The 24,398-nt window shown below is 42.8% G+C and overlaps 2 protein-coding genes across 4 annotated transcripts; one reads left to right on the top strand and one right to left on the bottom strand.

Moving 5' to 3' along the window:
• Positions 1–2,515: 2,515 nt before the first annotated feature.
• smim22 (small integral membrane protein 22) lies at positions 2,516–4,700 on the bottom strand. The gene is made up of 4 exons (XM_080008979.1): positions 4,651–4,700; positions 3,281–3,412; positions 3,104–3,171; positions 2,516–2,842 (listed from the first exon to the last, which is right to left on the bottom strand). Exons 2-4 carry the CDS (start codon positions 3,408–3,410, stop codon positions 2,795–2,797), a joined length of 246 nt encoding a protein of 81 aa, XP_079865105.1. The 5' UTR covers positions 3,411–3,412; positions 4,651–4,700; the 3' UTR covers positions 2,516–2,794.
• Positions 4,701–6,023: 1,323 nt separating this feature from the next.
• Positions 6,024–23,144, top strand: cog1 (component of oligomeric golgi complex 1). Of its 3 annotated transcripts, XM_080008833.1 has the most exons (16): positions 6,024–6,383; positions 7,717–7,964; positions 8,444–8,625; positions 10,287–10,463; positions 12,469–12,625; positions 12,720–12,930; positions 13,047–13,410; positions 13,759–14,231; positions 14,338–14,484; positions 15,442–15,603; positions 16,230–16,354; positions 16,441–16,549; positions 17,377–17,486; positions 18,306–18,384; positions 19,272–19,296; positions 22,853–22,969. In XM_080008833.1, exons 1-15 carry the CDS (start codon positions 6,075–6,077, stop codon positions 19,278–19,280), a joined length of 2,862 nt encoding a protein of 953 aa, XP_079864959.1. In that variant the 5' UTR covers positions 6,024–6,074; the 3' UTR covers positions 19,281–19,296; positions 22,853–22,969. The 3 variants fall into 3 exon arrangements, with proteins under 3 accessions (XP_079864959.1, XP_079864957.1, XP_079864958.1); XM_080008831.1 differs by lacking the exon at positions 19,272–19,296 and having other exon boundaries at positions 22,853–23,144; XM_080008832.1 differs by lacking the exon at positions 19,272–19,296 and having other exon boundaries at positions 7,723–7,964; positions 22,853–23,144.
• Positions 23,145–24,398: the final 1,254 nt, after the last annotated feature.

Genomic DNA, 24,398 nt, shown 5'->3' on the forward strand with positions numbered 1-24,398 from the left:
AGCGGGCAGGTACATCTTCAGATAGACAAGGCAGTGATAATTGCGGCCTGCCCGAGGCCCAGGACAAAAAAACAGACATGGACATTTTTGGAGATGGCAGGCTATTACAGGCGCCTTGTTTTGAACTTTTCAGTGCTGACCGGTCCCCTAAGAGACCTCTCCTGGAAGGCTGCCTCAGATCCAGTGGACGGGGCTATGCCAGGTGACGTTTGAGAGGGCCCTCTGTGGGGAGCCCCATACACCAAACTTTGCTCTCCCTTTTGTCCTGCAGACAAAAGGGAGAGCCCAACCTTTCAACCTGAATGGCCAACCTGCCATTCGAGGTGTCTACCTCGAATGGCAGGTTGGGCGCCATTTTGACCCAGGAGGTGGACGGGGCTGAAGATACAGTGCTGTACATCAGCAGGAAGCTCTCCCAGTGGGAGACAAAGTACAGCACCATGGGGAAGGAGTGCCTGGCGGTCAAGTGGGCGATCAGCGCTCCACTGTATGACCTCCTGGGGCCTACAGACCACAGCTTGATCTAATGGCTTCACCGCATGAAGGATGCCAATGCCCAGATCACACGGTGGTATTTGGCTTTACAGCCTTTTAACTTCAAAGTGATCCATAGGCTGGGGGCTGAGATGGTGGTGGCTGACTTCCTCTCTCACTCTGGGGAGGGAGAGGGGGTAAGTTGCTGTCGGCCGGGCGGTTCCCCAGCCTAAGTCGGGCGGTGGGGGTATGTGGTAGTGGGAAGTTGTTTTGGCGCCATCTGCAGGTGGGGAGAGGCAGCACTGGCAACTGGAAGTGGTCTGGCTGCAGGAGATTACGTTAATTACCAGGGTATTTAAAAGCTGCTGTGTATTTATCTCTCTCTCTCGACAGCGAGGCTAGTCTCCCACTCCAGACTACTACAGTTATTATTTCTACGTTTGTCTGAAAAGACAAATGTCATGACTTTTGTTTAAATAAATGCCAAGCTAAGGCTGCCTTTTGTTCCACCTGTCTCCTGGTCCATCTCTACCCTGCAATCAACAGACTTATTACACTGTGCTTGTTATTATGGCCTAGTCATAATTAGCAACGCATGCATGACTTGAACAATTTTGTTCGTAGCGAACAAATATTTTAAATGAGTCTGGAGTCACTCTTGCACAAGAGTAGACAGGCAAGTCTTTGACAAAACTAGTCTTGGCATTTGACATAACTCATATTGAATGACTGATTTACACTTCACTGTGGTGTAATTTCTGCTCACTTTGTATTACAATGACTGAATCAAACTAACAAATCGTCAGAAAATGTAATAACTCTACACTGAATGACTCATTATTACCTGTGATGAAGTTGAGAAGAATTAGTGCAGCCTTGCAATTTTGATCTTGCAACACAAAAGCTAGTCTCCATTATTCATTTGAATTTTAAACACTAGTGCTTGAAAAACACTGCTCCTGATGAATCGTGAGCGTTCATTGTTTGTTCCATGATAGACTTTGACAGAACTGATTTAAGTTTGGCTACTTGAACTGGGGGTTAAAAACACGTTACAAGTGGAGGATTTTATATTGGGAACTGTAGGACCAATAGGATTGACCGATCGATAGAACCTGACTTGTGTTCTGGGCCAATGATTGGAATTTCTGTTTTGTCAGTTCAGAATTTTCCGTTTTGTTCAGCTCATAAGTTAGAGGCAAGTCTTCTATTTGCAGCTCAACAATCAACAAAAATGGGGCAATTACTGTCAGGTTATTGGGGATGACGGACAGGTAGAGTAGTGCATCATCTGCATAGCACTGCATCACTCCTTGTGTCATTGTATCTACTCATCTAGATATCTATCCAGCTATCTGGAGTTATCTAATATGAGAAATTCAGATATTGGTTATACACACATTATTTTGAATGCTTAATTACAAATCTTCATTCCATAATATCTGAAATTGTGGGAAATATAACATGTAATCATTGTAATCATATAATTATAAAATGACTAAGAGACAATCCTGTGTCGTCTTATCCTCGTTTCTTTTAAATCAGAAATCTTACATGGTTAAAATTGTCATGCATAGAATAGCAGTGCACCTGCACAATAATTTCAACCAGTTTCATCTTTAGACCATGAGTGAAGAGGGAATGCTAGCCTTTTAAAATAGGTTAAAAAAAAACCACATTTCTGTCCAACATAAAATGTGAGATGGCAGATGTGAAAAAGTTTGTGTAGCACAGCCAGAAAGGTGGGAGCTAAAGTCTCACTTTTTCGTGTGCCTCTTCATCTCTGGAAATCAACATCTGTGTTCTTCGCCTTCTGTAAATGAGGCGTACTGTAGCTTGAGGAGCTAGTTCTGTCAGACAACTTGATGGAGCCACATGCTTCCACGCCCTTAATGGGCTGGCCTATTTAAGCAGCACACAACAAATGCTGTTCAAAAAAGGCCCAGCAAAAGAAAAAAAAATGCACAAACAATTTAAGGAATTAATTTTTAATTTGAATTGACATTTGTGCATTAAAATACAGAAGTTGATATGTAGTATTTCTAAACAAGTAATAAAACTGCTGGTCTTCAGCTTCGTGAAGCCCCCTTTCTAATGTGGACACATTGCAGTCCCAATTAGGCAGGTTGTACATTTACAAATATCAGTGCAAGTTTAAAAACAACAAATAAAGGCATTTTATTTAAGATAAAAAATTAAATTAAAAAACCCCGCTTAATTTGGCACACTGAGGAGAGTAGCATGCAATGGTTGAACTATAAGTCAAGTGCTAAAAATGTGAAATTATTTTCATTCGGTTGCATTCCCTGTGCCTCCACAGTCAGGGTTCCAGGGCCATGTTTTCCACTCCGACTTTATGTCTCCCTGGCTTTTAGAGTGACAAAAATGACAATGTCAACCTCCTCAGACTACACTCCCACATAAAAAGAAGTTGAGATGTTTGCTCTCCATACTGACCCGCTGGGTATTATTCAATTTTGAGGGCTAGTTTTGTGTAAATCCAGTTGAAATTGGAGTGTATTTCAACTTGAATACCAATAACAGTGTGATGTAGTCATTGAACGTATACTTTGAAATAGCCTGTCTAGGTTTTCAGCATCATTTCAGGCAGAAAATGTTCCGTGGGTACCTTCTCGTCACAGCAGCAACAGCAGCAACAGCGGATGAGAACCAGGATGACCAGCAGTACAACCACACCTGAAGAAGAGGGCATTTGTATGTGAGAGGGAGGGAGGGAGAGAGCGAATAAGTTGGTTAATGATTATTTAAACAACTTAATTTTGACATAATTATTATGCAAATTTACCGATGAAGATGCAAAATACGGCTAAGGAGGCGACGTCCCACTCAGACTGCAAGAGCTCCTTGGACTGCAGCCTGGAGATGATGTCGTCAAACTGCTCTTTGAGGTCCTCTTTAAGATTTCTCTGCTCCATTGCTGTGGGTATAGAGGATCAGACCATTAGTGATGAAAGGTAAGGCCCCTTTTGGAGATCCGGCCTGTTACGGGTGACTTGGTGAAAAAAAGAGCTGTTCAATTTTTGGTTCATTTGATTCAGTCAGTGTAAATGGTCAAAGTTGTTTAAGCTCTGAGTTGTGAATGGAATTCTCACAAGAATCATTTCATTCTGTCAAAAATACTTATTTAGGTGGAATGCAAAGTTTAAATAAGAAACATTCAACATCAATTCTGCCTAATGCCTTCACTCTTTCACATTAATTCACTCCTAAGTCATTATTTTCGCAAATGAACGACTCTTTTATCGGAGTGACTCAAGAGTCCCGACTCATTGACAAGATTTGCTTGTTACAAACGAATCGTTTGCGATTCTTGCATCACTACATACCATACCAAATAGTGCAACGCATGTTTTACACCAGTGGTTCAAAACAACGGTGTATACCACTCAAAATGACGCTGCGACCCAGTTTGGGATCAGGACCCACCAGCTGATGCGCTTATCAGGCCCGCTGTCAAAAATGTTTGTTCAAGGTAGAACTCTCGGGGAATACTGTGTCAGGATCAGGGTCAACAACTTCTTAGGGTTTATCTTACCCCCAGGGTAAGATAAACCATTTTGTCAGAAAGTTCTGACAAAAATGGATGAATCCACTTTTTAACATTTACAGTTAAAAACTTGCAAAGCTAAACCGTCATGGATGGGACTTGTAGTTGAAGAATCCAGCCAGACAGACCATACATTTATGGATTACCACTTTAAGAAGAGGAGGCATTTGTTGAAGCTTTGGCAAAATGTAATAATTTTTAAGTAAAATCGAGATTTGTGTAAAAATTATTGAACATAAATATGTGTAAAAATTATGTTCAATATTTTTTACTCAAATCTCGATTTTCCTTAAAAATTAAAATTACACACACACACACACATATATATATTCAAATTCCGTGTTGAATTTAATTCACTTGATTCTGAGTAAACATAAATAATATCGTTGTTCCTAATACAGCCAACAGTTTGACCGGGATAGAGAATGTAAAAAACGTGAAGTAGGCGAGCGGATAAAGAATTTGCCATGACATTTTTATGTCGCCTATAAAGAAAAAAACAACTAAACGATCGGCGCTGAAATCAAGTCTTTTATTTCCATGTCGACAAAAGGATGAAAATGGTAAACTAACTATGCAATTCAATCGATGGATTTATTTTCATTTACCTGTAATAGGTTTGCTCTTGTGTTCCCAAATGCAGCCTGTCTTCACCTTGTTAATCGAGCGAAATTGTATGTTTTCCCTCTTTTTCTTCCGGGTTGGAACACCTGCGCGCTGTCACCTTGACGCACCTGGTGACAGAGGTAGTGTCACCACAACACACATTCACTGAGCAATTATATTGAAAGAGATAAAACAATAATAATAATAATGATAATGATAATAATAATAATAATGATAATAATAATAATAATTATAAAGAAATGGCTGAACATATTGAATATATATATATATATAGCTACTGAATATATATATATATATATTTTGTTTTTTATTTATTTATATATATATGCAGTATATATATATATATATATATATATATATATATATATATATATAGAGAGAGAGAGATTTTAAAGACAAATAATCTGTGTATATATATATATATATATATATATATATATAGAGAGAGAGAGAGAGAGAGAGAGATTTTAAAGACAAATAATCTGTGTATATATATATATATATATATATATTCAATTCTACCTTTATTTTAATTTCCACACACACACACACACACACACACACACACACAAAACGTTATACATATAACGTATATTGTATGTATATATATATATATACGTATGCATAAACTATTCGAAAAAAGCAGAAAGAAAAATAAATAATAATAAAAGACATACCATAACAGAAAAAGAAAGAAATATATATATCAAAATAAAATGCTTGAATAGAGAATTGAGATACAACAGTTGGTCAACATTATACATTGTGCATAGCGTATATATAAATGTTCCTATTTATCTATTGTTGTTTTGCAACGTTGTATTGAGGGAGGTGTTCACCGTAGTGGGACACTGGCTGGGAAGTTCTTCCGGGGCGGGATAATTGGGGCTGAAGTGGAAGTGTATTTAGGCGGAGAGGGGGATGACAAGAGGGAGGGAATCCGGTAGAGAGGAGGCACAAGAGACCGAGAGAGCCGGCGAGTTAGCCAGTTAGCCAGTTAGCCACTCTGTTCATCTTGTTACCGGGGACACCTCAACTCCGGGTTAGCTGTTGCTGCGGCAGGGAAATAAAACCGGGCTCGGTTGATCTATCGAACACATCACCGTCTCCTCGCCGTTCTTCTCCACCCGTTCAGTTACCCCGCAACGCTACAATATTATTATTTACTTATATTCATACATATATTATTAGTGTGTTTCTTTTATAATTTTGTATTTCATATATAATGTAAAATAAAAGCAGAAATATTATGTTATCCTTTTTCAAAAAACGCCCCACCCCCTCGACGTCACACTTGTTTACGTGGTACCCGGAAGTGCATTTTCTCCCCGTCTTCCGGGTTGCAGCTCTGCGGGAACCGACCCCCCGGTGACAGCTCAAACAGACTCCCCGGTTCCGTTTCGCGATGGCGGTGGCCCCGGCGGAGTCTCTCCGCGTGTCAGAGATAAAAGACCCGATGGTGCTGTTCGAGCGCTACAGCACGGAGGAAATCCGCCGGATCGAGCGCAGGATCCGCGGCGAGATCGAACAGAAGAAAGAGGAGCTCCGGCAGATGGTCGGCGAGCGCTACCGGGACCTTATCGACGCCGCCGACACCATCCGGGAGATGGGGCAGTGCTCGGAGAGCGTCGTTCTGTCCATCCAGGACATGAACCAGTACGGTCTCAAGTTGAAACAGGGCAAAAATAACCCCCAAACTAGCAACAAACAGGAGGTAAACCGTCAACATTTGGTAACTTTCAACATGTCTTTGTATCCTTGTTTATCCGAGTGTGTTTGTAAAGCGCATATCAAACACTAAGGCATAAAGGACTCAGAGAAAGAGTGTAAAACAAGCCCACGCAGGATTACAACATGACTCAAATCCACACCAACCTGGGCCATGAGTCTCACCCCCAATAAAAACCCCAAAACCTACAAAAAAAGGGGAAATTGCAATTTACAACAGGGCATCTGGAAACTCCTGGAAGTTTATTCCAACAATGTGTTGCGGTGTAACTAAAGAAATTAACACTAGTTTTCTCTCTTTAAAAAGCCCCTTTTCTGTGTAACTAAATGGTCATACACTGATCAGCCACAACATTAAAACCACCACTAATATTGTTTAGCTCCCTCTCACGCCGCCAAAATAGCTGACCTGTCAACGCATGGACTCCACAGGACTTATGAAGGTGTCCTGTGGTATCTGGCACCAAGACGTTAGCAGCAGATCTTTAAGGCCTGTAAGTTGCGAGGTGGGGCCTCCATGGATCAGGCTTGTTGTTCCAACACATCCCACAGATGCTTGATCAGATCAGACCCTAACCCCGGCCATCCCCATACACACAAACCAGGCCACCTGCTTCCATTTCTCCAGGGTCCAGTTCTGATGCTCATAAGCCCATTGAAGGTGCTTTCGGCAGTGGACAGGGGTCAGAATGGGCACTCAGACCGGTCTGCGGTTACGCAGTCCCCAGCAAGCTGTCATGCACTGTGTGTTCTGACACCTTTCTATCATAGCCAGCATTTACTTTTTCAGCAATTTGTGCTACAGTAGCTCTTTTGTGGGATCGGACTAGACGGAAAAGCCTTCACTCCCCACAGGCATTCATGAGCCCATGGGCGGCCATGATCCTGTCACGAGTTGTCCTTCCTTGGAACACTTTTGGTCGGTACTAACCACTGCTTACTAGGAACACCCCACAAGACCTGTCCTTTTGGAGATGCTCTAACCCAGTCGTCTAGCCATCACAATTTCGCCCTTGTCAAAGTCGCTCAGGTCGTTACGCTTGTCCATTTTTCCCGCTTCCAACACATCAACTTCAAGAACTGACTGTTCACTTGCTGCGTAATATATCCCACCCCTGCCATTGGAACGCGGTGAGCAATGTTATTCACTGCACCTGACAGTGGTTTTAATGTCAATAATCAATTTAAGAAGATGATGGGTGTGAAAACATAGGAATGTTTTATATACTTAAATAGATAGTAAGCCTAATAGATTAATATACTGTAGCCAGAGACCCATACATGTCCTCTACTAATGTATTAAATGTGTCCTATATTAGAGCAAGTTGGTATGGCAGGAGAAGTTCTACATCATGGCGTCACAGATCCGCCTTCTCCTGGAGATCCCAGAGCGTATCTGGAGCGCCATGGAGGCCTCGCAGTATCTCCAGGCCACTCAGCTTTACCTGCTGTGCTGCCACCTCCACGGGCTGCTGCAGCTGGACACCGCAATAGGAACACGTTGCAGCCCCGTCCTCGCCCGCTTCCCCATCCTGGTCCGGCAGGTGGCCACAGCCGGTCACTTTAGGTGAGAGAGATAGAGAGAGAGACAAAGAGAACCACGTGTGCTGTGGGAAAAAAAGAACAAGTTTCACTCTGAAATCGAGGACTTTTCAGTAATGATGAAAGATTTGGCTCTTTTTTAAAAATTTGGTTCTTGCCGAGTGATTCTGTAAAAAAAACAAACGGTTGTTCCGTTTTCCAGCCGTCAGTTAATTGGATTCAGTTGGTTTAATGCAGGGTGAACAAAAGTCGGAAAAGTTGCGAATCTTCAAATTCTGTCAAAATTATTTATTTTGGTGGAATGCAAAGAGTGAATCGGTCACATTCAATATGAATTGCGCTAAATGCTTTTTTGCCTCTGACTTTAATTTAGGTCCTCAGTAATTATTTTCAGTTTGAGTCAAAATGGCACTCTCTTGTCGGAGTGACTCCAGACTCCAGACTCATTTCAAAGATTTGTTTGCGACGAACGAATCGTCGTTAGTTGATGTTTTTGGTTAACAGGTCGGCGATTCTTCTGGACAGCAAGTCTCTTCTGCGGGGTCGGGCCGTGTCGGACCAGGCCATCGCAGAGGCCCTGGTGTCCACCATGCTCCTGGAAGACAGCTCCCCCCGCCAGGCCCTGGCCGACTTCCTGTTGGCCAGGAAAGCCTCCATTCACCAGCTGCTAAACCAGCCGCAACACGGTACGCCCCTTCAGTCGGATATTTGTAACCCACATAGAGAGAGATTGAATGTTATTATTCATTTTCATCTTAGATGTTTTGTTAAACTACACAGGCTGGTCCTTTAAAAAGTCTTGAAAATGTCTCATATTCAACATAAACTTTTGAACTCATTTTATTTTACTCAAAATGAATCAAGTTCCTCTGCGCCAAAGTTAATAATTATATTGCTGTAAAACCATAAGCCTACCACTGACCTTAGCACCCGAGAAAGGTCCAAAAATTGTCATTTTGCAATAACACATGTATTACACTATACATACTCTAATAAGATAGTAAGCACAGTAATACAGTGGAAACTGCTTATAGTGATCATGGTTACAGTGATCAACAGCTATATAGATTAAAAAGCTTGGGACAGAATCTTTCTTATACAAATGCTGTTTAAATAATTGCTATAGCAATGAAGAGGTCTGCTTACAGTGTTCATTTTGGGTTGTTTTCATACCTGACAACATATGGAATTTTATTTATTTTTTTTAAACTATGGTTATTCTATTTTTTTAGTTTACTCCCATGATAATTCACCTCGAGATAACCTGTCGCAGTGGCGGCGCTACGCCCATTGCTGGTGATATAGCCCTGTCAGGAATTTGCACCCCCCCCCCTTACAATTTTACATTCTCAACACTTTAGTCCTGTCCGACAATTATTTTAAGTGTAAAATATATTTAAGACTGCTAAATAGTAGAACAGGCAGGTGTAGAGCAGTAGCGTAAATCCATAGTGGAGGGGGAGCGAGCTCTGCTGGGTGTCCCTGTTTCCTGTGTCTCCAAAAAGAACAAATAAAATCAGTGTGTTTTTATCTTAGATGTATTTATTTTCCTCAGGTTCCTGATTGAACGAAACAAAAAAGCCCCGTGTGTTCCCTGTCAGGCCCCGCAGAGCCATTGATACCATTAGATGCTAATCTGCTTGAGGGGAAAAAAATTGGTTAGAATAATCGTCCGCTTATAGTGATCAATTTGACCCAGACAGACGCGATCACTATAAGAGGTTTCCTAATTATTATCCTATATGCCCATAACAATTATTTATCCTGTGCATAGTATCGCATTTTGTATGTTTGTATATCTTTATATATCTGACTATTTCTATTTTGTATTTTTTGGCTATTTATATACATTTGACCATAACATTTGTATTAAACTTTTTTTTTTTCACTTTTTAATTTAATTACATTTTATAATTTTTATTCTCCATTTTTATTGGACTTTTAATCTCTTTTAAAATTTGAATGCTAAAGGTCTGCAGTGAAATGCACCAAACCTCACCAGAACAAATTCCTAGTACATGTAAATGTATCTGGCCAATAGAAATGATTCTGATTCTGGTAAAAAAAATTTGCCTTAAAAGGGTCTTAAAATAATTAAATGAATCTCTCTGATACCTTTTCGCCATCAATGTCACTCCTAAAAAACGCCCCCAAAAACCACCTAGTTTGTCCCCGCCTCTACGGTATCACAATAAATGTTTGAAAACATTGTTGGTAAAAGAAAAATCGGCTTTCCGGCGCAGTCTCGTCCCCAAAAAGTGAATGATTGAGGCATCAAAAATATAATAACCAAGCTATATCTTTCTGTTTATTCATTTATTTCTTTTTTTTCCCTGAATGCGTTCAGGGGCGGCGATCAAGGCCCAGGTGTGCAGCCTAGTGGAGCTGCTGGTGACCACCCTGTTCCAGGCTTACGCTGTCTTCTACATGAGCCACCAGGGGGACGCCAAGCCCGCGGAGGGAGGGCTCAATTACGGCATGCTTTTCTCCACCCTGGAGAGCGTGACGTCCCCGGGCCCTACAGGTAGACCGATGTCTGCGAGAAAAATGGTGGTAGCATGGGAGCTCATAGTTGAGTTTTTCTTTTTTCTTTTTTTTACCATCTCCCCGGTCGGGACGTGTGGCCGAGGTTTTGGTGTGGCGGGTTTTCCATTGTAGTGGCGGTTCAATTTAAAGGCCACCTCCAGCCGATTTCCCCTTCCTGCTTTCCATCCCCCCCTTAAATTTTTGAGAGGTGAATGATGGATGGATGGATGGATGGATGGATGAATGGGTGGATGATGGTTGGATGGATGAATGGGTGGATGATGGTTGGATGGATGGATAGATGCTTTATTCAAATTGCAGTGTCGCATACAAATAGACAATAATAAACAATACAAAAAGAAAAAAGAAAATGGCAATAATTCAGGGTTCCAGACTGCAATCATTTAGTAGCTTTTTGTGAGCATTTTTGGACACATTTGTTGTACAACAGTTGTACAACATTTTATAACTAGAAGCAACAGCACAATTTGCATATGGAAACTGTTTTTATTTTTTTCCCTTTTTTTTATTACCAGATATGTGTGTGTGCGCTTTTGTAGTGTTTCCCACACATTGATTTATTGGTGGCAGAATATCAACATTGACTGCTCATAGCATGCTCAGCCCCTCCTTGTTCCGCATTCTCTCTCTTGCTGTTTCACAAACACACAGTCTCTGTGTTCAATCAAAACATGATCATGTGCAGGATGTTTGGGTTGGGTACTGAAACCCGGTACCACTAAGGCACCGGTTCCTCTACGATCGGTATCTACCAGACCGGACCGAATCGCCTCATTTCGGTGCCATGCATGAACTGCCAATTTAAATATCCACCCTCCAGTGCTCCAAAACCACACACGCCTTCACTAAACATTATGGTTTGGAGCGCCCTACTTTAAACCTCTGTATGACAGATAAAAGAGGTGTGTTGTAAAACTTTTCACTTACGATAACGTCCAGTTCATACAAACTGTCAGTGATTTGTTAACATGTGAAAAGTATAATGAAAAGTAATCAAGCACAAATGGGTTTAGTTCATAAATAAATAGATTTTCAAAAAATTATTTGTAGAACATCCTACATCTTGTGCACATTATGCTTGTCCTCCCCGTGTCCTCTGCTGTGTGTGAAAGGGGATTCTCAGCACAGAGGAGGATTAAATCTGATGTCAGAGGGTCACAGTGGAGCACCTGATTAGAATAAGTATTGAGGGGACTAGCTTGGAGGAGTTTGATGCTGCTCTGGCTCCTGGTTGGCTGACGAGCCCATGTGCCCATCCCCTCTACAAGACAAACATTAAGAAATCTCCCTGCCTTGAGTCGGACCAATCAGCACCGCACAGGCACTGATTAGGCTGATTGAGGCAGCTTGGTGGCCTCGGGAGAGGGAACCGTGCTGTCATCGGCAGCCGGTGCTTGACTACGCCCTTGGTCCGCCACAAGTACTACTTCACTTTGTGACTTTTTCCTTTAAAATAAAACAGCACATTGTTATTTCTTTAAATTGTCTATTTATTACCAAAGCATTTATCAGTAATACAGTTAAGATGGAAACAATATGAATGTGTTGCGTATTTATTGTCTATTTCAGTGTTGCTCCTAAATTGTTTGCTGGTACTCCTAAAATCTTCAGGAGGAAGCACCAGTGCTACTAGTGGAAAAAGTTAGTTTGGAGCCCTGCAATATTCATAAGGAATTGCCTGAAAATTTTAGTAGAGGATAGTAAAATAGGGAATGTACAATAAACAATTGTAAAAGAAATCATGAAAAAGTGGTTATTACGATGACATAATGATAAAAACAAACAAATGTAAACTTAAGAATCGACAAAAAATAAAAAAGAAACCCCAAAACTCTATAAACAAGGAAAATTTGACGATATTCAACAAACTCACCCTTATGACAAACAATTGAAGTGAATGACAATAAACCGAGAAAAAACTGGCAAAAAACTAAAGTTTATATTCGATAGAGGATATGACTTATTTACTCTCGACTTTGCAGGTAAGGGCAGGAGAGCGTGGCGGGAGGATATCAGCACGGGCAGCGTGTTCAAGTACCTCCCGGCCTCCGTCTCAGAGTTCCAGCCCGCTCTGCGGACCCTCGCCCAACCCATCCAGAAGGAGCAGCTGCGGGACACGCTGCGGCAGTGGATCGAGACGTGAGTTTGCCTCGCCCCTCCGTTTTCCATATCATCCATATTTTTAACACAACAGATTTGTGGAAAACGTTTTTTTTTCTGTTGTGCGCAACAGGTGCAAGGAGGACATCTGCCAAGGCATCAGCAGTCTGCTGGTGTACGTAACCAGCCTGAAAGCGCTGGCGGCCATCAGAGACGCAGTTTGGGACCTCCTTTCCACTGACTCCATCCATCTGCACTGGGGCGCTGTCTGCCAGCGGCTGCTAGAGAGCCCCCTGGTGGTCTGGGATGACTTTCTGCAGAGTCTCTTCCTGCAGCGTCTGGAGGTGACTACATGATACAAAATGTCATCCTGGTATTTGATCCACACTATGTTTGGACCACCCGTAGTACCAGAAAACAAACTTAGGACATAACAATTACATTCTCCCCCTTCATTCAGGCCATCACCAAGGAAGAGACGGCGTCCATCTCGGTCAGCTCCACCGAGATCCTGACCTCCACCTTCAGGGAGCTGGAGAGCCGGGCCAGTCATGGTGGCCCCGGCCCCGGCCGTGGTGCGCAGTACGAGGCCAACGTGGCCTCCTTCCTGTGGTCTGAGGCCCCCGGGGACCTGCCCGGTGACAGTGCCTGGGTAAGCGTGGCCCAGAGGGAGCAGCTCCATCACCAGCAGCAGCAGCGCAGCGGCCTGGCCATGAAGACCCGGGCCCTCACGCCCTACGTGCAGACCTTCTGTGCCTCCCTGGACACCAAGCTGCAGGTCCGGCTGGAAGACCTGCGGCATTACCTTCCCTCCCAGGACAACAGTAAGAGTCATTGAAAAATGGAACTCAGACAAAGAACACCAGAGAAACTCTTAATATGTACATTACGATCAATGTTTTGGAGGGAAGAGTCTGAGTCAGCAATGTCCTTTTTAGAAGAGAATTTAACACCCTGTGTTGTTTATAATTCATTTCCTCAGAATATGAAACGTCAATGTTGATACGTGCAGTGGAACTTTGAATTTAACCGTTAATTAGAACACCATGTTCAGACCAAGATGGCGCCCAAGTGAATCGAATTATCTTCAAGTGACTTTGAGTCCAAAGAGAATTCAACTGTCCGGAATCAAAATAGTCTCTGCCTCTCTCTTTCCCCAACCCCCCACTCAGATGCCGCAAACACTGCCTTGGGCCCCGTCTCAGACTCCGGAGTGGCCAAGGGCCTGCCTGCCGCCTCCGCCTTTGACCGCTTCAAAGACGCAGCGGTCGTGGAGGAGAGCCTGCGCGAGGCCTGTCTGGCCTGCATCCAGCAAATCCTAGCTCACGTGCGCTCGGAGCTGGCCGGCTCGCCGGGCCCCACCCCTGGCCCCATCCCTGCTCCGGCGAGACTCAGCGCCGTGCTCTTCGTGGCCCGGCTCTGCCAGTCGGCGGGGGAGCTCTGCCCAAGCCTCAGACGCTGCGTCCTGGGCCGGGCTGGGGCCGCTGCCCCACAGGGAACCCCGAGGCAGGGCAGGAAGCCAGGGAAATCTAAGGCCGCTGCTTCCGAACTGACTCCGGGACAGGCCAAGTGGGCGCGTCTGAAGGAAGAGCTGCTGGCCTGCAGCATGGAGGCCTACCGCATCTGGAGCACTGCCCTATCCAAAGTCAGGGACTCTGTTCTGTTGAATAAATGCAAATGTTACCCGATCAACGTAGCATTGGTTTACAAGTTTTTCATTGATTAATTAATGAATTAATTAATTTTAACAGGTGTTGGTGGATGAGTTTGGCGCGGCGCTTCACGCCGAATCCCCCGGTGCCGTCCTGAAAGCGGCCACCAGCTGGGAGGAGCTGGAGATTCAGGAAGAAGCCGAATCGGGCAGCAAGGTCACCTCCAAGATTAGACTCCCCGTGCAGGTTGGTCCGATTTCGGGGCCTTTTGATTTTGTGTCATTCACAATAACATTTGCTTGGGGTGGTTGAATACGAAACAATGGGGAAATAGTTTTTGCATTGGCCGTGGATTGGATCAGTTTATATTAAACTGTGACGATTGCTCTGGCAAGCCATTTTTATGTTTAATCCATAGGACCATTAGTCAGTTTTTAAAACTTACTTGTACTTATAATTTAGTTGCTAGTTGCTATTCCAACAGTTACTAATAACTATTTTAGTTTTTCTAGTCAAAATATATTATGTACTAGTACTTGTTCATTAGATACTAGTAACTACTATTACTATTCCAACTGATGCTAGTAGCTATTGCAGTGTTTCGAGTAACAATTTGGACAATTTTGTCAGTGAATCCTATGGGGCTCCGTGTTTGAGATATTGGGTATTTGCCTCCGACTAGTAACTATTCTGAAAGGCACAAGTCATTAATGAATTAATGCTAGTACTCAATTTATAGCTTGTTAAATAGAAATACATACTGTTAGAAATCGGAATAGATCCTAGTTGGAGGCAAATATTTGATATCTGAAACACAGAGCGGATTCAATGACAAAATTGTCCAAATTGTTGCTAGAAACACTGCAATAGTTACTAGTATCAATTGGAATAGTTACTAGTATCTTATGAACAAGCAATAGTACATAATACATTTTGACTAGTAAAACTAAAATAGTTACTAGTAACTGTTGGAATAGTTATTAGATAAATAAATACTAGTACCAAATACCAATTTTGACTAAAACTAAAATTGTAGACTAGTATTAGGTACTGCACTGTACGTAATAACAACAAGTGAAGAAGTGACTAGTTCATCCTATGGATTCAATTTAAAAAATGCTCACCATAGATTGCACATACCCGTACGTCACCTAATGAGTTCCAAACCGCTTCGTTATGAGATGGTATTTCTGTCTTTGGCAGCCTTCTTGGTTCGTCCAGGCGCTGATGTTCCAGCTGTGCCTGGAGGTGAACAGAGTTGGCGGTCACGCCGTTCCAAGGCCCACCCTGCAGGAGATGCTCAAGTCCTGTCTGGATCAGGCCGTGCTCCACTACCACACGCTCACACTGCAGGCCTGCGACAAGGTACACACACACACACACACACACACACACACACACACACACACACACACACACACACACACAAGCCAAATAGTAAAATTAGACTGACAAAATTCTAGTACAGCCCTAGAAATTATTAATAATAATATTCAGACACACACAACAGAAATCCCCCATGTGTTTAATGGACTGTCCCTCCCCCTCGCACGGCGCGCAAAGCTGAAGTGACAAGCAGGAGCAACTGAAAGGTTTCTACAGAAGCTCTTGAACATAGGATGGAAGACAGTCAATGATGATAACTTAACACAGACTATTGTGTTTATATTTCATATGATCCTGTAACTTTCCCCAGCAGAAATAAAATAAAAAATAAAAAAATAATATATATTATAATTTGCGATAATGAGCTCAATACCGCAGTAATGCAGTTATCGTCACAGCACTACCAACTCGCTCAATTCATACATTTCCAATGGAAAAAGGAAAGTAGTAAAGCAGCCATCCAATCTGTTGAACAGTTTTACAGGATAACTTCCTCTCGAGCCGCAAACTTGTGATTTTCTCATTCAGTGAAAGCCAAGCCCCCCACCCGGTTCTGCCGTTTTGTATGCGGTGCAGGTGTCGACTAATCCAGTTTGTGTGCCCAGGACTGTGCCCTCCCCATGACCCAGAACAGGGCTCTGCAGCTGCTCTTTGACCTGCGCTACCTCTGCGCTACCCTGGGCGCGCGGCTGGAAGAGGTCAAGAGCTCTCGATCTTCCCAGGACCCCAGGTGAGGCCCCGCCCGCGTGCCTGTGCACAAGGAAAAAATGAGAATCAAAGGATCAAAACACTCGATATCTCTGTCTCGCCCCCCAGAGTTCAGCAGGTCTGCGATTGGTTGGAGGGCTTCATTGACCCTTTCGACCTGGACGTGTTCACACAGCCGCTCAACGCCAACCTCAACCGTGTGTCCCAAAGAACTTCGGTACCGACCCGCTTGTCTTCCGCCTGTGTGCTGTTTTGCTTGATGATAAACAATCCTTAAGTACAGACTGTTTCACACTGCTAATATGAGAGTCTAGAAACAGGAAGTTGCTCTGCTTCCTACTGGCAATCCTACTGTAGTGACAAAATTAGGCTTTGGATGTACTGCAGAAATTTAAAGTTGTTCAAAATAAAATATCATTCTACTGTTATTCAAAACATGTTAAGAAAGGAATGCGACAAAGAAGACAGGTTTCATTGTTCCATTTCGTAAATGAGAGTTTTGTTTTAAAGGATTTTTGCGTTTTCCAGATTGGATTGTATTGAGAAGCTGCAGCAGAGTAGTAAGTTTCTCAGCAATAAAGCGTTCAGCGAGGTCGTGCCACAAGCAGTCCTAAATGACAGGAACCGACATTTTGGCCTGGCTTGAAAAATGGAATGCACAGGAAGTCAAAAAGAAAGCCTTTGCTGTTTTTGAGCATTTTGGAAGAGGGTTCATACAAAACGTTTGTCCTGACGAGCCTCATTTGCAATAATTGAGTCCTTCCCCCGCTCAAACAGTCGATGTTAACAAAGCTGTGGAATTTTCCTGGTGCTTCTTTTCTCAGGCTTGCCTATGTACCTCTACATTACCGTGACAGTGTAGTGTCTCATATTTTTGATAGAAATTATTAAAAGTGGGGCCTTATAGTAGGCATTGTGTACTTTTAATATTTAAATCAATATTTCACGTTCTCTCTGAGTATGTGTGTGAATTCATTTTGGGCATAGTTTGTGGTGGTTTTGTGAGAACGACCAAAAAGTGCTATGCGGTGCTGTTTGTTTCAGGTGCTGCTGGGTCTTTTAATGGGCACGGAGAAGCAGTTGGTGCAGCGAAGCGCTGGCGTCTCCTCCCAAGAGCCTTACAACATTCTGCCCCTGGCCAGCAGCCAGATCAGGTCAGACAGGAACCTTTTTTTTTTTGCATTTCTATTGTGCCCCTCTCCCCATAGAGATAAGTAATTATGCAGGAAATTTGGTATTTCAAAGTTCTCTTCAAATTTCACTTTTATGCTGCGTAACGAAGATTTCTTTTGATAAACACTTAGTTCATATATAATGTTAAATATGAGGTCCTTCATATTAATGTAATTTCACTCAACCGAGTGATATTTTGGTAGCCATACTGGATTCTGGGGGCCATATTGAATAAATCAGAATCAGAGTCGTCTTTATTGCCAAGTCAGTTTACACGTACAAGGAATTTGTCTGGATGTACGGTGCACACATGAAACATAATTGTAAAACAATAAGTTAAAAAAAGTTAAAAAAAAAAAAAAATAAGACAAAAACAGTTTTGTGGATAAGGATGGTGAGAGAGACAGAACCCCTCATTTTATCCTCAAAAGCTCTAATTATGGGCATTTATGTATACACCGTATTGAATTTTAGCATCCATATTTGATCCGGCATTGAATGCAATCAGAAAGTGTAGAAAATGTTTTGTTTAAACGGGGAGGAAGACACCCAATAACAAAACGGCTCCATGTATTATCTTTTTGCATAAACCTAAATTTAGTAATATTTTTGTTTAAAGTGTCTCTCGTTTCTCCTATCTCCGGGCCCTGTCTATACGCACGCAATACTGAAACTATGTTTTCTTGTGTTTTTCTTTTTGTCAAAAGTGCAAGCGCCGTGCAACATGCCGTATTGGCTGTAAGACAAAAAAATTGGGGATTTTGTCCCTAACTGGCGTTATTCCCTCTCTCTCCGCGCAGGTTCGGCTTGCTGCCACTCAGCATGTCTAACGTACGTGCCGGCAAGTCGGCACGGGAGGCCGATACTCCGCGCCCGCTGGTGAGTTACTGCTGCTGGTGGTGTTGGTTTGGGGGGGGGTCCGGGGTCTGGGGGTTATCCAACTTACCTTCCCTGAAGATCAGTCTTGCAGTCTTCAAACTTTTTCCGGGGGCGGGGTTTCCCTCTATTAACTGTACGCTCACACTAGAAGCAATTTTATTCGATTAATGTGCACATAGCTGCATTAGCTTCCTAATATATTTATTTCAGTACAGTCTAAATAAGGGAATAAGGTACATACTGGGCAGATTAACTTCTCAGAAAATATTCCCACGTGTTCTGACCATGTGATTTGCGCTACGTGACGTTGGGTAATAGTGTACAGTATGTAGAAAATGCTTTTAATCAAACTATATGAGACGTCTCCACGAGAACTTCAACAGATATCGAACAAATTCAGAATACCTATATTTAAATGTACCGGGCTGAATTAACCGACTCTGAACTTGGACGTTGACATTTTTACCTCAGTGCACGTAATAAACCTTACCAACGATCCCAACTACCTCACAAAACTTCTTCCGCGCATCTTTTAAAAAAATGTGGTCTCTGTAAATGAATAGCGCGGCGTTGCGTATCACTAAGCACGGGGGAAATCGGCTACCGCAACAGTCAGCTTTTTCTCAATTTTTTGCGAACAAAAGCTATGTAGGAACCAAAGTCAAGCCTGTTAGCCTTAAAGAAGCACGTGTCGCGGTCTTGTGATTCCATTTCATGAGCAGACATCTCTCTTAACACAGCTTTGGATCAAAGCAGTTCTCACAAGAACGCAAGAACGGGTGTTTTAGCAGTTATTGATCAATGGTCCCTGTGTTGATGTTTGTTGCATTGCTGTCATTGGTGTCCTTCACCCTGGGTAAACACTGTCACACACTCTGCTTTCCCAGCACTTTTGAATTGCGAGAGAACAAGGCAAGTCCGTCACTGCAGTGGGTCTTATATTGTGTGTGTGTGTGTGTGTGTGTGTGTGTATGTGTGTGTTTGAATTTGAATTTGTGTGCTGTTCTTTCTCCTCTCTGGGAAGTACTCGCTATTTATGTATTTGCGGTGTGATAAATGCCTCATCAGTAATTTTTGGAAATTCCTATTGAGATTTAAAAAAAAAAATGTTTTATCAGTGCGCATTAAGGAATACTAACATGGACAGTGGCTAACAAATTATATGATTTAAACAAGTTCAAATCAGTTCAATTCAACGCATTGCTTTTCAAAATAACACTTGAAGAGTTTTCATTTGGGGTAGCGGCACACAGCAAAACGGATTGATCGCTAACTTGAGTGCTAAATTGTGTTGTTTGTAGGTTTTTAGTTTGTATTTGAAATTTAGCAAAATGTTAAAGCTCCCATGAAATGGATTTTTTTTTTCCTTGTTCTAGAAATTCCCCCCAAAAGCACAAAGCATTTTATTTTACATTTATTTTTCATATTTACATTTTATTTACCAATATTTTATGTATAATATTTATATTACCAACAGACAATCTGAACTTTTTTTCCTCTTCCTGACCAGTGCAAAACAAGTATTACGGGAATTTACCAAATTGTTTAATAAATTGGAGTGAAATTGAGAGATTTGTTTCACTGCCGAATTACAATTGGCAGATAGCGTGTCCCCTTCCTGGAATTTAATCCTTACATGATGGAGGGGTTGTGTCCCAATGAATCCGTAGGGTGCCGACTGGCGTTTTGGTCGATGTGCCAGTTCAGAGTACACTACCTTCTTGGGGGTAGTAGTGAGTTGGAGTGCTGGAAGCACTCCACACACATGACTGTAGTTCTTCTTGGGGCCTTCAACACCCATTTGATGGAGCAACCTGCAGCGGTGGCATTGGAAGTAGCTGTCTGCTTGAACTGAACCTGATTGGTACTTTGTTATTGGACTTGCGTGTGCAAGTCATGGACTGTCCATAGCAAACCATTGTACAAACAAAAGGAGGCTCCTAAGGCTCATAGGGTACTACAGCACCTTCAGCCAAACCGCAGTGATCAACTTTGTAGTTGTTTCATTGGACCTGAGGCCATATGTTCTGGACACTCTGGTAAAGAGAGAAGCAGAGCTATCTACCAATCACCACCTGGTGGTAAGCTGGATCAGCTGGCGGGTTAGGCTCATACAGACCTTGTAAGTCTGGAATGATTTAAACACCCACCTCTGGAGGGGCTTCTGCCACATCCCAAAAGGGGCTGAGGTCATGGAGTGTGAATGGACCCTGTTTTAAAGCCGCCATTTTGAAAGCAACTGCTAGCAGCTCTGGCCGGTGCCTGTTACGGTGGCAACCCAAGGACCAGGGAGTCCTTCCAGGCTTAATAAGCATGGGGACTACCAATAAGGCAGACAGATAGCAGCAAGTCAGAAGGGCTGCAGTGGTTGCAAAAGTTCAGGTGTGGAAGGAGTAATCTTCAAAGGGGTTCTGGCAAACCATCTAATGGCCACTGTCCAGGCTGTTATCAGCAAGGGTTTGGGAAGTGCTGACCTTGCCTGAAGAAATCTTCAAGAGGTGGAAAGAACACTTTGAGGAACTCCTAATCCTGACTATGCCCTCTGTGGAGAAGGCAGACCTGGAGTGTTCTGGGTGGTCAGAACCCGTCTCCTTGGCGGAAGGTACTGAGGCAGTTAGGTTATCTACGCAGTGGCAAAGCACCGGGAGTCTATGAGATCATGGCCGCCGGAATGAGGAGGCACCAGGATTTTTTTGTCCCCCCACTTTCAGGTATTATGGAAAAAGTTATTTGCCGAGAATGTATGCCAGATGTTACCATAATAGAACTTTGGCAATAAAGTATATCGCTATTGTTTGTGGCCACATGATGAGTGTGAGTTGGGGGACTGCCCATTTTTTGACACCCCATTATTACGAAACCCCAATAGTCCAAAAAATGTTTCATTGGACACGGGAAGTTCAGATGACATACAGTAATTCTAGATTAAATATATAAGCCATGTGCTTCTGTTTATCTGAGAAACTGTGGAATCTCCATTGTAAACAATGGACAGATGAAGTAAGATAAATTTACTTCAGAGTAGGTTCATTTCATTTCAATTATTATTTGGAATGTTGGCTGAAATTATAGTTAAACAATATGTACATGTAATATAAAAGCACACAGCTATTTATTATACAGAATGGCGTCATCAGACCTGCCTGGGTGCAATGGGACATAATTTGGGGTTTCAGAATAAAGAGTCGTCGGAACAATTGCATGGCAGGCAGGTGCTGTGTTTTGCTCGCTCATCTCCGCTTCAGCTAATTCAAACATTAATGCGGTGCGTCCCCATGCCTCGTTCCTGTAACACTAACACCCTGTCCTAATGAAGACAATGTGTTTTTATTGTGTTCTGTTTCCTCAGTTTAAGGTTTCCTTAAACAAGTAAAGCACTGTGCGTAACGGGGACACCCCCCCCTCCGGGCATCCCTCTCCTCCACTAGGTCGTACAATCTGGTGGCGTTGGACAACATTATCCTAGAAATGTTATAGGCCCTAGAAATTGTGGGGTCGTAATGGCTGACATGCCTTTTTACTCGTGGATTGCAGACAGGTGTGGTGGCCCCTAATTTTAAAATGTGGGACTGGAGGTTGCGTTCCAACTCCCTCGGAATTACACTGTCCAGCCTCCGAGGGAAGGAGGAAGATCCGTCCAACCTCAGGAGGAACAATGTGGATTGCGTCCTGGCAGAACAGATCATCTTTTTGTGGCGTAGTGTGACAGAAGCACCATGTCTGTCATGGTAAAGAGAGAGCTGAGTCAGGAGGTAAAACCAAATTTACTGATCAATCTTTGTTCCAACCCTCACCTTTGGTCATGAACTTTGAGTAGTGACTGAAAGAGTAAGGTCCTGGATACAGGCGACTGAAACAAGCTTCCTTGGCAGGGTGGCTGGCCTCATCCTTGGATATAGGGTGAGGAGCTTGGCGATCCGGGAGGACATCATAGTAGAACCTCTGCTCTTCCTCATCGAGAGGAACCAGTTGAGGTGGTTCAGGCATCTGTTAAGGATGCTCCCTGGGCGCCTCCCTTTGGAGGTGTACCGGGCACGGCCAACTGGGAGAAAACCCCTGAAACTGACCCAGGAGCCACTGGAGGGATTATATCTCTCAGCTTGAATGGGAATGCCTTGGAATCCCCCAGGAAACGCTGGAGGAAGTTTCTGGGGAAAGGGATGCCTGGGTCACCAAGATAGCGGCAAGAGAATGCATGGATGGTTTCAATTTACCCATTCTGCAAAATAGATGCCTGGTCGTTATTCAAAATGCCCCCACCTCACAAAATCCCACAATATTATTTCCATTTCATTGGGAAAAATGTCAAATTGCAGAGGTAAATAAATTCCATTTCATCGGGTTTTTAAACAAAAAAAAAGGCTACTTTTCTAAATCCCTTTTGCAAATTGAGCTCTAAGTAGTATTTTTTTTTCACCAATTGTTAAGAAATAATTTGTGATTTCTCCCTTTTACCCCTCCCTTCTAGGCACCGCCCATTTCTACAACAGCCAATGATCAGGGCTTCCGGCCCGGGAACCTGTTCAGACAGCTAGCCAATCACGAAGAAGAAACCGCTGCACCCGCATTATTCAAGTTAAGCTGGCTGTCTGGCATGGCCAAATAGTTTTACAGTTTTCTGTCACCAAGGACATTTTAATGGCATGTACAGCAGCTTTGTAAAGAAATTACATGTATAAATACAAATTTGAATTATAATGGGAAATTGTTTCATTTTTTTGAATGTATACTTAACGTAATCAATTTTGGTTGTAAGTGGAGGCCAACATGTTACCCCTGCGGTGCAGCCTACAAAAAGATGAAATTTTTTCAAAGTTTCAAACAATATTTTTTTCATATATATATTAAAATATATTCATATATTTTGAATACTTTGTGCTAGTAGTTGCTCTGTGGGTCGCATAGTATAAAAAAGGAGATCACCAAACCATAGATTTAGCCAAATAAAAATATTGCCCAACCACATATTAAGCTAAATGTGCACTTGGGCACTCTAAATATTAAGGAAAATGTTAAGTGTGGAGTGGCAAAATACCTAGTTATTGTTACAAATAGGTAGGTGGGCTGTAGCTCATTGACCAATCAAAGAACTAAACAACTCTTAATGTACAGTGGGGCAAAAAAGTATTTAGTCAGCCACCAATTGTGCAAGTTCTCCCACTTAAAAAGATGAGAGAGGCCTGTAATTTTCATCATAGGTACACATCGACTATGAGAGACAGAATGGGGGAAAGAATCCAGGAAATCACATTGTAGGATTTTTAATGAATTAATTGGTAAATTCCTCGGTAAAATAAGTATTTGGTCACCTACAAACAAGCAAGATTTCTGGCTTTCACAGACCTGTAACTTTTTCTTTAAGAGGCTCCTCTGTCCTCCACTCGTTACCTGTATTAATGGAACCTGCTTGAACTCGTTATCAGTATAAAAGACACCTGTCCACAGCCTCAAACAGTCCCACTCCAAACTCCACTATGGCCAAGACCAAAGAGCTGTCAAAGGACACCAGAAACAAAATTGTAGACCTGCACCAGGCTGGGAAGACTGAATCTGCAATAGGTAAGCAGCTTGTTGTGAAGAAATCAACTGTGGGAGCAATTATTAGAAAATGGAAGACATACAAGACCACTGATAATCTCCCTCGATCTGGGGCTCCACGCAAGATCTCACCCCGTGGGGTCAAAATGATCACAAGAATGGTGAGCAAACATCCCAGAACCACACGGGGGGGCCTAGTGAATGACCTGCAGAGAGCTGGGCCCAAAGTAACAAAGGCTACCATCAGTAACACACTACGCCGCCAGGGACTCAAATCCTGCAGTGCCAGACGTGTCCCCCTGCTTAAGCCAGTACATGTCCAGGCCCGTCTGAAGTTTGCTGGAGAGCATTTGGATGATTTAGAAGAGGATTGGGAGAATGTCATATGGTCAGATGAAACCAAAATATAACTTTTTGGTAAAAACTCATCCAAAGAACACCATACCTACTGTGAAGCATGGGGGTGGAAACATCAT

Source organism: Zeus faber (assembly GCF_960531495.2).
Source record: "Zeus faber genome assembly, chromosome: 11".
NCBI classification, from domain to species: domain Eukaryota; kingdom Metazoa; phylum Chordata; class Actinopteri; order Zeiformes; family Zeidae; genus Zeus; species Zeus faber.